Source organism: Pygoscelis adeliae, unplaced genomic scaffold (assembly GCF_000699105.1).
Source record: "Pygoscelis adeliae isolate BGI_AS28 unplaced genomic scaffold, ASM69910v1 Scaffold40, whole genome shotgun sequence".
NCBI classification, from domain to species: Eukaryota; Metazoa; Chordata; class Aves; order Sphenisciformes; family Spheniscidae; genus Pygoscelis; species Pygoscelis adeliae.
In genome coordinates, this window is record NW_008823953.1 from 783198 (window position 1) to 798411 (window position 15214).

Consider the following 15214-nt stretch of genomic DNA (forward strand, 5'->3'; position numbering starts at 1 on the left):
ATACATAGGCATATGCATTCAAGCAAGTGATCAGTACATTGACTGAAATGGAATTATTCTTCAGACTACATATCATGTTGAACTGAGGCCTTGGTATAGTCTAAGCAACTTTTAGTTCCAAAATTGCTGTCTTTACTAAGCTTCTGACCTTACTGGCATTTGCTGTCTATTGCTACTGAAACAAGTCTTTGAGCAGAAGCTTTAGTGCTGCAATTCCAATATCTAACGAGCATTATGTTTCAATTCTTTTTTTCCTATGGTACTGTGAACAAGTGCTTTGGAGAAATCTAGACATGTATGTTTTCCACCATTGAAAGAATTACATTCATCTCATCAAGAAAGCTGAAGCAATTTGCAACACTGTTAAAAAGATTTATTTTTTTTAAGGATAGAAGTTTTCTTGTGAAACTTTTTGTGAAGAATTTTGTTTATGAAACTCATAGCCCTATTTCTACAGCATAGAATATGAATAAATAAAAGGAATGAACTCTTGGCTCCATTATATTCAGTATCAATATTTTAGGTTTTCTGTTTCACTAGGTTTTAATTCACTATGTCCTTCCCAGAGTTAAGTTTGGTATAGCGTTTCCTTCCAGAAGTGTGAAAAGTTAAATGCAGGTATCACAGAGGGCATTCTTGTGTCTTTAACAGTAAAAGCCCATTGTAGTGGATGCATGTCACCTGTCAGTGAAATTTATGTGGAATACAGCAGCTGTGTAGTGTTACACACAAATACAGAAGAATATCTAACGATTAATATTTCATCATCATTGCATAACCATTTGCTGTGGTAGAAAAAATATTGCTGTGGAGTGTGACCCCAAACTGAAAAATGACAGGAACGATGGGTCTAGGGTGCGTGTTAATAATACAAAATAATAAGAAAATGTTAATAATAACAAAATAATACACTTTTGTGACTCATTAAAGTCTCTCTGTAATAACGGTGTGTTTCATTCTGTGTTGCTGAGGGAAGTTGCAAACCAGAAGAAAAAGCCCTTTCTACATACTCCCAGATCCATTTCCTTAATTGCTGAGATTTTCCTGGGTACTGAAGGACAGACTAGACATTGTTCAACATTTTAGCTGAATGAAGTGACACTGGGCTATAATAAGCTGCAGCTGAAATCCAACTACAAAGTGTTTTCCAACAGTACTCAGGAATAAGGCATTGTATTTGTAGTTAGTACATAGGGATATATTTTTTGGCAGCAGTTAAATTCTTACTTGCTGTATATTTTCCTAGGTTTTCTGCTGGACTAAATCACTGTATCCATGATTTACAGTTAAATATTTGCTTTAAATGTGGAAGTGACACATTCACATTGCCTTTTCAGCATGTACAGAGAAAGGAGAAGAAAATGAAATGGCATTCTTTTTCTAGAAATGCTGATATAATTCACATATTGGAATGTGAATGGTGGACTCTGAATTAATTACTGCATGTTTTGATGTAGATTAGACTGATTAATAGGCACGGAATAGTGTAAACACTTGGATCTTCACAGCAGATTTCTTCCATCTAGGGGAGAAATATGAAGAAAATAATATTTTTGGAAAAAAATGGTCACATAGCCTATTGTTTAGGCAAGCAGTTGCACTTACTGGCACAACTAGTTAACAGCGCAAAACAAATATGTTGTGTCTGGTGAATTAGTGATAACCTGCATGCTAACTGTGATGCTTTATTGTGTTACTTGGCTTTGGATATAGTTGCACACTGTATTCTCTTGAAGAAATAAGAATAAAAAATCTGCCATTGCGTATAACAGAACCACTGATTTTCATGCATTACTGCATCATAAATGTTCACTTCTTTTTCCTAAGATATATTCGTGCTTATAAAGTATATATTTATCCCCTCAAATTATGGTTACTAAATTAGCATGCCATATTTTTCACAAAATTAATCTTTTTCCAGTTTTGTCTGTCTGACTAATAACTTGATAAATCTCTCCTTATCTTCTAATGGCAGATGATTTATCAAGGCTTACCACTTAATTAGTATTACAGAGCATGTGGGGAGCTGAAGAATTCAGAAGTATTTTCCATAGCTTGGACATGTAAAATGAGAAGCATAGGAGAAAACAGAAAGATAATCTTGTAACTGAGAAAAGGCCTTTGTGATTTAAGCATGGGATTGAGGTTCAGGAAATGGTGAGTTCTATCCCACAAATCCATCATGCTTCCCACTAGACTTTGGACAAGACTGATTTTTTTTTCTTTGCTGCAGTTGACCATTCTGCAAAATATTTAGGGTAATACTGTCTTATCTCTTAGGGTAGTTTAATGCTAGATTTGTCTAGCATTACTAGTGTTATAGGACATGTATTATTTTTTTAATTTATTGAGTTGTACTTATACAAGCACTTCCATGATATAGATGTAGCCTGATTTTTTTCATATTAAAAAAGTGTACATAATATGTAATATATAAAGGATTCTTCTGTGACATAAATATTTTAACTTATGTATCTGAAGCACATATAAACAGACAGAAATCTCGGAGAGGGTGTCAATGAAGTTTCAGCTTTCCTGAATACTTTACTTTTTCTCCATTTCCAGGTTGCATGTCTCACTCATGTAGCAGCTAATTACCTTAATTGCAAAATTGAAGCAAAACGCTGGGGTACTGCTCATGGGAGTATTGTTCCGTATCAGGTAAGCAGAAAGCATTAGTTTTTTTTGCTCTTGGGATTCATGATTTTGTGTATTATGAGATTGAGAACTGACATACTTTTCCCATGACCTGCTGTAGTCTGTAATGTGTCTGTGTCTAGGTAGGACAAGGTTCTGTTGTTCATTGTCACTTCTGCATTTTGCATATTTCTTCATCAGCAGTAGATTAGTAACAGAACACTGAAATAGATCAAAGGTGTTTGCTGAAATTGGATGACTTTAAAGCTAGCATGATGACTTGATTGGTTTTCACCTGACAGAGGAACCTTTTTTTTTAAGGGGTAAAATCTTTTGCCTCTGAATTTTGGTATTTTTATCTGGTGAGTCTACAAGGACAATCTAAATGGCAATGAAGATCTGGGAGTTCTACGTATTTGTCATTTTCTATTGATTTTGCTACAAATCACTGTGGCTCATTGAGACAACGGGTTGGCAAAAGGAATTAACCAGACCTCAGATCTCCCCAGCAGAATTCATAGTCTGCTACGTCTAATGAAGGGTTGAAATTCCTTAAAATAACATGACCGTCATATAAACAAGCACAGGAAAAAAAAAATTACTGCAAGTTTTATCTTACTTCTGGCTAGTAGGGGAAACTCTTCCAGTAAACAAAGACAATTTTGTTTTTTCCTTGCTGATGATTTTGTGTTCTTGATGGAAGTCATGCTAACTTATGAAGACCTAGGAATATATTTAATTTAAAAAAATCTATTTATTTCATAATTTTTGGCACTTCTCATCAAAAAGTCATGTTTGCAACTAGCTAGGCAGAGCCTGGATTTCTTAATTTCTGGCCGGAGTCCTTTAAATCCTGAAAGGGACAGTTTCCAGAGTTTGTCTGGGAGAACTGCACCTAAACAGCACTCAGTTTCTTTATCACTCCTTTCTTTTTAGAGAAAGTGAGGGAAACTCAATGTATTGTCTTCTTCCCAGTGGTTAAGATGGTAGCGATCATGATGTTTAAAGATTTGCTGCTTGTGGCCATAGAAACTCTAAAGCAAAAATCTTCCATCGTTACGCAGAACACTGTCACTGGCTAGTGTCACAGCCAGGCGTCCTCAGGTCTAAAACCAAAATCAGTTGTTTTTGTACGAGCTACATCTACTTGAGCTAGGAGACTTTTTCCAGTACATACCACTGCGTAATCAACTGTCTTGTCATGAATTAGCTAGAACAGATGGCAAATTGTCTCAGACCTATGGGGAGATGTTGGGGCTCTTTCTGCAAGGATGGGTTTGGTGCTGCAGTATCCTTGTCTCAGGTGTAGTGCAGCGCAGCTATGGCTGTGCTGCTCTTTGGTTGGCATGGCGTAGCAGTATGGCCGTGTTTTCTAGAACTAGCTCTGCATGACCCAATGTAACCGGGCATCCACTACACAAGTAGTTACATTCTGCTGTTTTTCTGTGATGTGACCTTTTGGTGCAACCCTTTGTGAACTTTGGTATGTTGAAAGTAATAAACAGATCTGAAGTGTCTGAAGTTTGTATAAGCAAAATCAAAAACCTGACTAAACAAAACATTTTATCTTCGCCATACTGCATTTGGCTGAATAACTGAAACTTGCATTCTTTTATGTCCTTTTGCCTTTGTTTTTCCACAGTCAAAATGAAAAGAAAAGCATACATTGTTTCTTTTTTCATAGACAGCTCTCTAGATATACAAAATTTGAGGAGATTGTTTTAGCTATCTTCTGGTTTAATCTAGATTAATCAATATGTAAATAACTTAAAAAAAAAAATCCTATCTAAACTATGGTTCCTGTGTTTCTGTATGCTGTTTTTGTAGTAGGTATTAGAAATAATACCTCAATATTATAAACAATTTTAATCTGAATTTTCGTGTTCATAAACCAGTAATTAGGGTGGATTTACTATGGGTGGAGTTGTGTGTGTGTGTTTACAGCTCATCTATTAACATTCCATCAGCTAGCATGGTTATAATTCTGATTGTAACCATAAGTATATTATGCTTTCTAGAGTTTATTTTTCGCTTTACAAACGTAAGCTATACTTAGACTGCAAAGCTCTTCAGAAACTTGAATTAACCCTCACTGTTGCTATTGTACTGCTTTTATAGTTGCTTCCATAGCTCATTTGTAATATAGTTTAGAACAGAACTCTGAAACCTGGCTTTCATCCCTCATCCTAGTTATTGAATATACTGTCTTTTGCTTACTAAACTAATATGTTACTATTACAGTGCTAATTTTTACAAATAAACAGTTGGGGTTTTTTGGTTTCAAGATATTTTGTGCCAAGTGAACTATAATTTGTTCTAACAATAAAAATCATATTTCAGAAAATTGAATTTCTATATATTTCAGAACAAGTATGTGGTAGCGAACAGTTGTTTTTTTCCTTATGTCCTCAACTTTATTTTGTTTTCATTTGCTGTATTTTGAGTTTTCACACAGGTAGTAAATTACAACTCTGAAGTGATACAGAGCCTGCAATCATGCTAAAAAGTGTCAGACTGTGTTAAATCATGGAAGACTGGGTAAACATAAGAGATCCTTTTATAGATATTAAAAAGGCAAGATCTAAAAAATTTATGTCATCTTTCTGTGTGACAGAAGTCTGATCAGAGTCACACTAGAGTACTGACCAAAATCTAATAAAAAATGTATTGAAAGCATCTTCAATATGTACATAAATAGTACTTTTTTTGCTTATAGTTGTTACAGTAAGTGTTCTAGTGCTGTTTAACACATTCAGTAGTGTATACTGAATGCTATTGTAGCTTTTATTTCATTGAGCTTCAATTGAATAATTTTGTTCAGAATATCTTTGCAAATGACTCTATTTTTTTTTTCTATTTACAAGGCCAAGTTTAGCTTTGAGTATATCTCTGTAATTTCACTGAATTCCCTGTTGCTTCTTGACTGAAAAACTAGCAGCATAATTTGTCTGTGAATGTGTTCTCTAGATTGACTCTTCTTACTTTTCCTTGTATTTAAAAACATAAAAATTGACCATTAATGGGCAGCCGGGTTTTCTCTTTCCTGACACTACCAGATGTGTAGCACCTTTGAAAATCTATTTCTGGTCTGAGCAACAAGCTCTTAATACAAGAGATGTAAAGTTTGGTGTGCAAGGACTTTCATAGTCTTTTAAGGTTCTTCTCGTTTGCTGATAATGTGCTGACTTTGTGGCATGATCATCTGAAATGCCTGAGTTTTCAGTTCTGTGCGCTCATCACCAGAACGCAAAGGAAAGGATTTGAACTTCTTTTGAGTGTACAATGTCTTTCAGGGTTCCTGTAAAGCTGTCTGTAAAGGTTTGCCATAGGTTTTTAATGGAGGTAAACTTTGCAATGTGCCACAAAGATGAAGAACTCTAGGTTATAATCAACCAAAATCAGAAATAGGTTTCTGAGTGCTGAACCCTTCATGAGAAATTATCTACTTTGAGCATATCTGCTTTTTAATCAGAGCGATGTTGTTTGAATAGGTCATTCCTCTGATAGTGTATGTAATCAGATTCCAATTTGCTTGGTTTCAAGTGTTAAAATACGAACCTTGAGTTCTGGGCTGTATCTTAAACGTAATTAGTGCAATTTTTTTAAACAAGTTTCTATAATGAGACACCTTGTTTAGCTACAGCTGCTCCATGATTATCCAGAGGAAATCAGAGGCTTAAAAGCATCCGGTTTACATAATTGTGCTGAAAAGTAAAGTTGTATTACTGTCTTTCATTTGGGGTGATAAGGTCTTCCCTCATTCTTGTGGTTTCAGCAATGTAGCCATCTTGCCTGTACCACGCGTGAGATCTAGACATTCACTTTTTTATCTTCCAGTTGGCCCACTCGGAATGATATTCATTCTTCTGAGAAAGTCTGTTGTAACCTGCGTGTTTACAGGATGTTTCCTGTGTAGCAGCTTATCACCCTGCCATCAGTCACCCAGAAAACTGGGCAGCACTTTCAGAGGGCAAACTTTCAGCAAAAGGTATAGGGCTGTTTTCTCTTGGGCCGTAATGATGAAAGTCTCTTTAAAAACTGAGAAACCAAGCTCTTACAGATATTCCTCCCCCTCCCCCCCAACGAATATGATACTATTTCTGTTCCAGATCTGGTCCTAAGACTTCACAGGGTCTTCTCAAGTATACTTCAATATATTTTCAGAATATGGAAAGGGTACAACCATTCTGCACAGAAGTTGAAACCACAAGACAGGAAAGATACTATTATTTTAACCAATTATCTTTTCTGTTGACTGACATGTGCATTGTCATAACTCATCAGACCCAGCATTAATGTTTTTTATATTAGAGCATCACTTAGATTCTTTAAGCATCAACTTCTTGTTGTGCAAGGCATAAAAATTCCTTCATATGAGGAAGCTGTCTCTGTGCCAAAGGCTTTGCAGTTGAAATGTGTTATGAAAACCGAAGTATAAGCTCACAAGGAAGTGAAAGGTATGAGGTAGTAGGAAGATGAATATAGTCATAGATATAAATATCTCTGCATTATTTTTAGCATCTGTATCTCGTACTTTTTGCTTGTGGAATTTCATCCTGTCCAGGAGTCTTACAAAGAAAAGCCCACTCACGTCACCTTTGTCTCATCACAGGAACAGAGAAATGCAGTAAGTTGTTACTTACCTGATTCATCTGGCAGAGATGCTTTTCATACAAAGGCACAATGTGCACCAACTTTCCTAACTCAGCTCTGGAGAATTTCACAGAACTTTTCATTACACTTTTTTTTTTTTTTTCCTTCTTCCAGCGGAGAGGGATACAGAATAATGTCGATTGTTCAGAAATTTCAAACTGCTTATTCCACACAAGAATGGTGATGTGTAGTCATTTTCTTTTCTGTCTTTATGTGGTTTTATTGGGATACTTCTGCAGTTACTGTGTCTTGGAATCAAAATCAACAAAGAATAGCACTTGGATTGTTTGCAAAGTTTTGTTTTGTGCATGAAACTCTCCTTCTTTAGTAAGTCCAAAATGGATGTTATGGAAGAAAATCTTTCTGCTCTGTAATGGATCAATCTAGAAGAAGATGGAACTTATGCACAGGAAAGAAATAAAATACAGATTTTTTTTTTTTTGGGGGGGGGGACGACACACACATGGGGAGTTCTAGATTCAGGAAATGCAAGACGACCCTTCTTACTCTGTGAACCTTGTCTACATAATACTCACCTGGACTATTTAGACTGCCTTGGGGGCCCATTGTCCTATATTGTTGTTCTGAGCAATGAAATATCACTGCTGAAAGTATTGCCCATTTGACATGAAAATTAAATGTTTTCACAGATCAACTGAATAGAAACTTTGTGCTCTCAAGCAGCAAAGTGTGCTCTGTCACACTGTACAGTTTCAGTTTCCAAAGAACAGTTTGGCCATCCTCAAGATACATGTCTTAACTCATATGATGCATACCCAATCTCCCAGATACTTTAGAGGCCTAGTGTATCTCCTTGAACTACTTACCTATAGGTTTGGTTTTTTAACTAGCTGCTTCCTTTCTATCTTTACCTTACAAGGCACAGGAAAGAGAAGCCAGAAAGGCCTGTTTCATCCTGGATTCTGTAAAACAAGAAAACAAGGATATCATTTGCAGGAATTTTTTTCTTTCTTTCTTTTTGGACAAGTTTCTATTTGTAAATTTCCATACTAGATTCTTCAGAAGTGTCTTACTGTGGTATGACAAGATTAACTACTGACTGCACAAACGTTTTGGTGTTATTGTGATTATAAGGGACCACAGTTGGCCCTCTGCTTGGTAAGAAGTGCTGGAGCAGGGATTCTTTTTCCTTGCCATTTTAGTCAATGAAAAGGTGTAGTAATCATCTGTGGGAATCTGTGTAGAAAGCTGCCCATTTATGAGGAATGAATTCTAGTTATTCAAACCTGACAACATTATATTGATACCTTTCTGGCGATTGTCCTTCAGTGACTTGTCAAGCCTCTCTCCTGGGCAGAGCAGCTGTTTGGAAACCAAATTAGTAGGTTTGCCTTAGGCAGTTTTAGATAAGTTCTCAGTGTATAATGTGAGATGCAGTTATAACTTCATTCATATATATCCTGTCCTGTCACATAGATAGCACTTTAAAGAAGCTGAGCTTGTATTCACATAGAATAGGCAGCTTCTTACCTGTACACAGGAACTTTTCGAATGGAAATGAAATGCATTTTTAATTTAATTAATTATTCCCCCCCTCCCCCCCAAGGAAATCCTCCTGCATCTTTCTATTTTAACCAATTCATGCAAGATATTTTTTATGTGTTTTATACTTTGAATTTGTAACAGATATGGATAATAACAATTATTGTTAAGGAATGATAGCTGATAATTAAGACTGTCTCATTTTTGATCTCCTGGGAAACGTCACAGACTACTTTGTGTCCATCATGAAACATTTTTATGTATGTACTTATATACGTGTTTGAACTTATATATGTATTTACGCTCATTTAAACTGGGTGTACATTAAGATTATTAGTCTGTCACTTGTCTGTGGTCACAAGAGAAGAACTCTAATGAAACTATGATCAGAATACAGGTGTACTGGTATTCAGTGGCATTTAGTGGACATATTTGTCTTTTATGTATGCTGTTGTTTCCTCCACATTTGTCCACTGCTGGGGAGAGGGATCTAGTTTGTATTATTTGCAGCATCATTGTTAGCCTCCAAACACGTTGCAGGGTTACCGAACATTACAGATTTGTATATCCATGTCAAACTGTCATTCTTAGGAAGGGCAGCGTAACAGAGCCCTGATCAGTAGATTGCTTTTCAAATTGTAGCTTGTTGGAAAGGGATAAAAGTAGGATCTGTGGGCTTGTAGAGGAGATATTGACTGCAACTGGATCACTGCTTTCCTCTAATCGGCTTATCGGATCCAGGGCAGAAGAATAAACTTTGTTTTTCCTTTTCTGAAAATATGTTTCATAGTTGTCGTATACAGTGCAGCCACTCAAAAGCTAAACATGTTCAAACAGTGTGAAAGAGAATTCAGAAGTCTGTGTGCAGCAGTATCACTCAGTGACTCCTGACATAATCATCCTGCATATATAAATAGCAATTTGTATTGCATTCGTAGCTAGAAGCCCTAATAAAACACCATAATCCCTTGTGCAAAGTATTGTACAACCAGGGCAAATCAGCTCTTTCAGGTCAGTAATGGGGAATGAAACACAAAGGAATTACTTTAAATGACTGAAATGAGTACTGACTGAGTACTGAAATGCCAATGACTTTGGCAGTGTTCACAATCTTTTAAAGCTATATTTTCTTAAGAATTTGAGGATCTGGTGATTTATGGTGAATAATATTCACTCTTGGGGCACAGGAGAGATTAAGGCTTGTCCACATGATAATATTAACTTTATGAAGACAGAAAAATGAATAAATTAAAAAAAAGAGGAAAATACTTATCATTGTTTTATTAATGTTCAGGTGCTTGCTTTTACTATGTGAAGCTTGTGACAGTTTTGGTTGGAAAATGTTGCTTGTTATGGAAGGGTACGTCCACTAGATGTCATTCATGTAATCTAGTTTTTGTTGCAGCATTTATTTCTAAGGAGCTACGTAGGATGGTAGGTACAAATTGTCAGCATTATTAGCTGCTTTTGTATATGCAGTGCTTTTGACTTTATGTATGTGTGGCATGTTACAAAATAATATTCTCATTGTGATGGGTTTGATATACCATTTAGTCTAGAACTTCTGTCTTTACATGTTTTTGCCTACAATTACATTGTTGCATGAGTAGATCTGTTATATAAGAGCACCCAGGTGAGCTCTACATAGTCTGTAACTGTTCTGCACAGAAAGACATGAGTATAGCGCTAAGGATGTTAAGCCCCAAAGGAAAACAAAAGTATCCTGTAACTTATTCCACCTAAAATATGTTCTTTTCTAAGCTCTTTACACCTCAAAGGGCAGTTCTTTAGACAAGTGCATATCTAATTAGGAAAGGCAGCTCAAATTTCATGAACTTGCACAAGTGGATTTATATACTCACAGATCTTAGCTGTAGAACTGTGCTTACAGTACTTGATTTGTGTCACTTTATTAATACCTGAGGCATTTCAAATAGAATCACTTTAATCAAGCTTAAATGAAATACTCTGAGTGTGAACGAATCAAAGGTGCATCTGACCATTCAGTCAGGTGGGTTGGTAGGCTCTGTACAGATATTAGCAAAGAGTGCTTGCCACCCCCGCCTCCCTCCTCCCATCTTTGTAGTATGACATGTGTTACTAATTGCTAGCCAGCTTCTGGGAAGCCATATCTGTACTCTCATTGAAGAGCAACTGCTGCAACATTGGCCTGTGCTCTTTCCCACTTTCAACTTGGAGTAGCTACAGCAAAACTGGAAGCTAGAGATCACAGCTTCCTCCAACCTCCCTCTCCCCTTCCATATGGAATAAAGAATTTCTCTGCCCTGTGTAGTCAGCCAGAGGGCAGGATGGGGAAGTGATAATCCTCTTGGAATGAGCACTTGCATGAAAAATGATGAATGCTGCATTGCATGGGGATTAACACTTGCTTATGAACTTGCTTTTAATGGAGTGATGCTTCTCTTTCAGCAATGTGAAGGTTCACTGTACTAGTAGACCTGATTAAGAACCTTTACCACTGTTCAGCCAAAAGGGAACCATCTGCCATCAGAAACAATGGTGTTCGAAACTGTTTCACTCTTTTGCATATTGTCCTCAAGAATGTAAAACACTTACTTTCACATAGCATTTACTTCCCTAGGAAAATGCTTGTTCCCCACATCTCATTGCAACATTCTTCCTTCTCTCATCATGACAATTGCATTTCTGCTCACATTTAATGCATCTGTTTGAGGTCTGTGCTTTGTCACCATGAAACTCTGAAACATGACTATCCAGAGCTAGTTTAATGAATGAAGTTGCTATATAAATCACATCTATTCTCATTTTTTTCATGGGAGAGCTTACGATATCCTGTGAAGATGTTCACAGAGTGGGTGAATCTATGAGTGGAGTTTATGAAGCTTGTTTGGCATCTCTAGATGTATTTGGTATTGAGCACTACTTTGTAAAGATTTAGTGTAGAACCTGATTGCTAATTTGCAGGATGACCCTTTCTTTTCACAGTGAGCTGCAAATTTGTCATTAAGTTAATTTCCAAGCACTGATGTATACTAATAAATTTGGCATGGGCTATATTGTTTCCTCTAAAAATATTGCATTACTGCCACAGTAAGCTTAGCTCCACTGGAATAACAACTGTGGTCCTTCTCTTCCATTTAACTGGAAGGGTAGCATTTTTGAGAGAGTTTCTGTTCTATTTTCAAAAGTGACATGCACTTAAGAAGTCTCAGTCCCATTGCCTTACTAAAGCATTGAAGTTTTAAATGCTAAATCTACTTATGAAAATAAGCTTTAAATTGCAGTGCTTTTTAATGTTGTTTCTCATGCTGTTTGCCACATCAGATACGTTGCGTGATGCTAAAATGGGTATTTTTACCAATTCTCTCACTAATAAAACTTGATGGTAAAAAGACTGAGAAATTGTAATCTAAGGCTTTGTATATTATTAAACACCTATTATTACCAAAATTATTTTTATTTGCTTTTTAAGATAAACAGGACTTTTGCTACAAGACTTGAATTCAGTTGTATTGAGAGTGATAAGGGTGAAGGTGAGAGATACATTTTTTAAAAGTAGTTCTCTGTTTTGACAAAACCATACTTCCTGACCATCACCTAAAACACACAATATTCACTGACTGGAATTTACAGTACAAATTAAACGAGAAAAATTGATCTTATATCTGTATCCCCAAGGGGATCTCAACAAGTTTTATCTAGTCTACACCCTCACCTTTGTTCACTTATATCTAGGGTACTTTTGACAGACATTTGTCCCAATTTCCCTTCACCACAAGTTTTGAAATACTTGCTACGGTCTTGCTTAGTTAGTTCTCCATGCCCACTGAGAGGAGGAAAAGAAATAATTCCATTTTGAATAAGGAAGATAGAGCCTCGATTTAGGAAAAGGTTTTTGGCTATATAGTTAGTGATGCATTAAGGTAGTTGATCACCATATTGTCTATAGCAAGTTTTTACATATATAACATAGAGCTCATCTACAGTGTTCTCTTCCCTGGTTTGTGTGAGGCAGCTCATTCATGGTTTCCCCAAGGTTATATTTTTTAAACCTCTTGTATTTTTTTTTTGTTTTCCTCTCTGACATGATTTCCACTTTGTTCACCTCTTCAAGTGGTGTGTCCGGATCTGGTGAGTGCCTTAAGTGAGTTCTTCATGTTTCTGAGTAACATGAGGAGCTTTCACATGCTGTCAAGACACCTGAGAATAGTTTGCTTTTGTTTTTTAACGGCATCACATTGCTGTATCTCCTTCTTCTCAGGTGTTCAGCTGCCAGGGTAGGAGAAGAACACTTAGTTCCACGCCTAAACTTTGCTGGTTAGTTACCAGCTACAACTTCGGTCTGATTTACTATTAAAAGGTTCTTGGGGTTCCTTTGATTCCTGTGTTCCATGATTTTTGCTTTGTTTCACCATGGATCATTTTACAGAATAGTTTCACTGATGACTCCCAATGCAGTGAAACCTGCAGAGGTGAGGTCACTCAATGCTGGAGTGACCTCTGAATCTGAGGCAGCAGCAGCCAAAGCAATTGTCTGACTGTGATCTTGATTTATGTCAGCTACAGCAAGATTAGGGCACTTGAATTTTGAATGGGTATGTCCATGTGTGGGTTTAATGAGCTTTTCAAACTTTTGCACATTAGTTTTACATCATTAGTCATCTTTCTTTTCCTGGGTGTTTCTAGGTAGATGAAGTCTGAGATTCCAAACAGTTATCTTGTAAGGTTATGGAAGACCCAACTTATATTTCATATTTTGTATTTTATATTTTCTATATTTTATATTTTAGAAAGCTACCAGGGTAAAGAGTAGAATTTAAATTATCTTAGTAGAAAGGCTGTTCTTTGCTAGATAAAAATAAAAAACAGACACAGGTTAACCTTTAATTTGCTGTCCAACTGATATGCAGTCAGTTAATATTAATTGTGATTCTGCATTGGAACAACCCGTTGTTATGTGGAATGGCCATAATAATAAACAAATAGGAAGTTGATGTGACTTCAAGTAGAGAAGCATTAGCTGAATCTATGTAACATAGTTAACCTAACATAAAGACAAGGAACATAAAATGTTATAAATAACAATGTTAGTCTGTATGATAATGTCTCTTCTAAACAGAGGCTATTTTTTGACCTTGTCAAATTTATCCTTGGCATATGTGGTTATGATAGTGGCTAGAGAGTTTTGACCATGAATAATAGTTGTAACAATGCAACAAAGCCTTTTGTAGTACACACAAGTTACTAACTTAGCTCATTGGGGCAGAGACTGCATTTTAATGTAGCTTGATGCTTAGAACAATGGACCCCGAGTCTTATTTTAGTGCTTCCACAAAACCACAAATAATTTCTTCCTCTTTTGTGTACAAGCTTACAGTATTTTATTTTACTTGAGAGTTTAAATATAGGAGTGTATGTTTTGAAGTAATTCTCGGATTTCACTTAATTTTCCTGATGTTACCCATTTTCACATACCCAGTTTACATTCACCAATTTGTCAAAGTTGGAGGATAGATGAAAAGTAAAAATGACCATCACATGACTGTCAGAATCAGGGAAGAATCTGAGATTTGTTTAAAACATAGTGTTCACTGACGTATTTAATCCACGAACGAGGAGGGCGGCCTTGGGCAGGAACAGAGTTCCGTGTATTAAGAATCTGATCAGGTAGCTCATTTAAGAGAATGTTATTAGTGATACCTCTTAGCACTCATGCATAATTATGCTATCTTTTCACTGTTACCTTTTCAAACTCCTTGGAGATTCTTAAGTAGTTTTATTTCCTGCCATTTAACAGTTTGAGTAATAATGATGAGGAGAAAACAGTTAAATAGTTTCTCTTCTCAAGTACCAGGTGCTGAAAGCAACTGAGAATATCGGTGGGTTTTATAGCAGTTTCCTGTGCATCTTGTGTGAGCTTCTTCAAACGTTCATCGTATAAGCCTTTGTCAGATTTAAAAAGGTAATATAAATTATTTGTGGTCAAGAGGTTGGATTGAAACTCAGAAATGTAGCTCTACATTTGCTTGCAAAATAGCTATATTATTTCTGGTTTGGGTGCTTGTTGCAACCTTGTTTAATGTGATGCTGCTTTTGGGTGAGTGCTCCCAATCCATTATTAATACAAAATAGAGCAGTTTCTTGAAATCACCAGTTCCAGGTTGCAGCAAGTAACGGAGTGGTGATTACTTCCAGAATTTCTACTGCTGTGTTTGCTATCACATTTCTATCTATGCTCTGAGATTTGACTCCTGTTGTGATTTGAGTAGGCCACTTTTGTGTGCCCCTCCTCTGTCTGTAAAAGAGCTGACCTCTTCCTTCTACTTTTCTCCTGTTTGGTCTCTATTTAAATAGTAAGCTGTTCATAAGCCGTTCAAAAGAGACTATTCCTGTCTTTCAAGGTATGACTGCATGGCATTGAACAGTGTGATGTAAAAGT

The 15214-nt window shown here is 36.3% G+C and overlaps 1 protein-coding gene across 1 annotated transcript in view; it reads left to right on the plus strand.

Annotated features, from left to right (window-relative positions):
* Positions 1-15214, plus strand: part of SUGCT (succinyl-CoA:glutarate-CoA transferase) — a 326679-nt gene that overhangs the window by 54321 nt on the left and 257144 nt on the right. The window contains exon 8 of the mRNA XM_009321484.1: positions 2566-2661. Coding sequence (XP_009319759.1) covers positions 2566-2661 — 96 coding nt within the window. The remainder of the gene's footprint in view (positions 1-2565; positions 2662-15214) is intronic.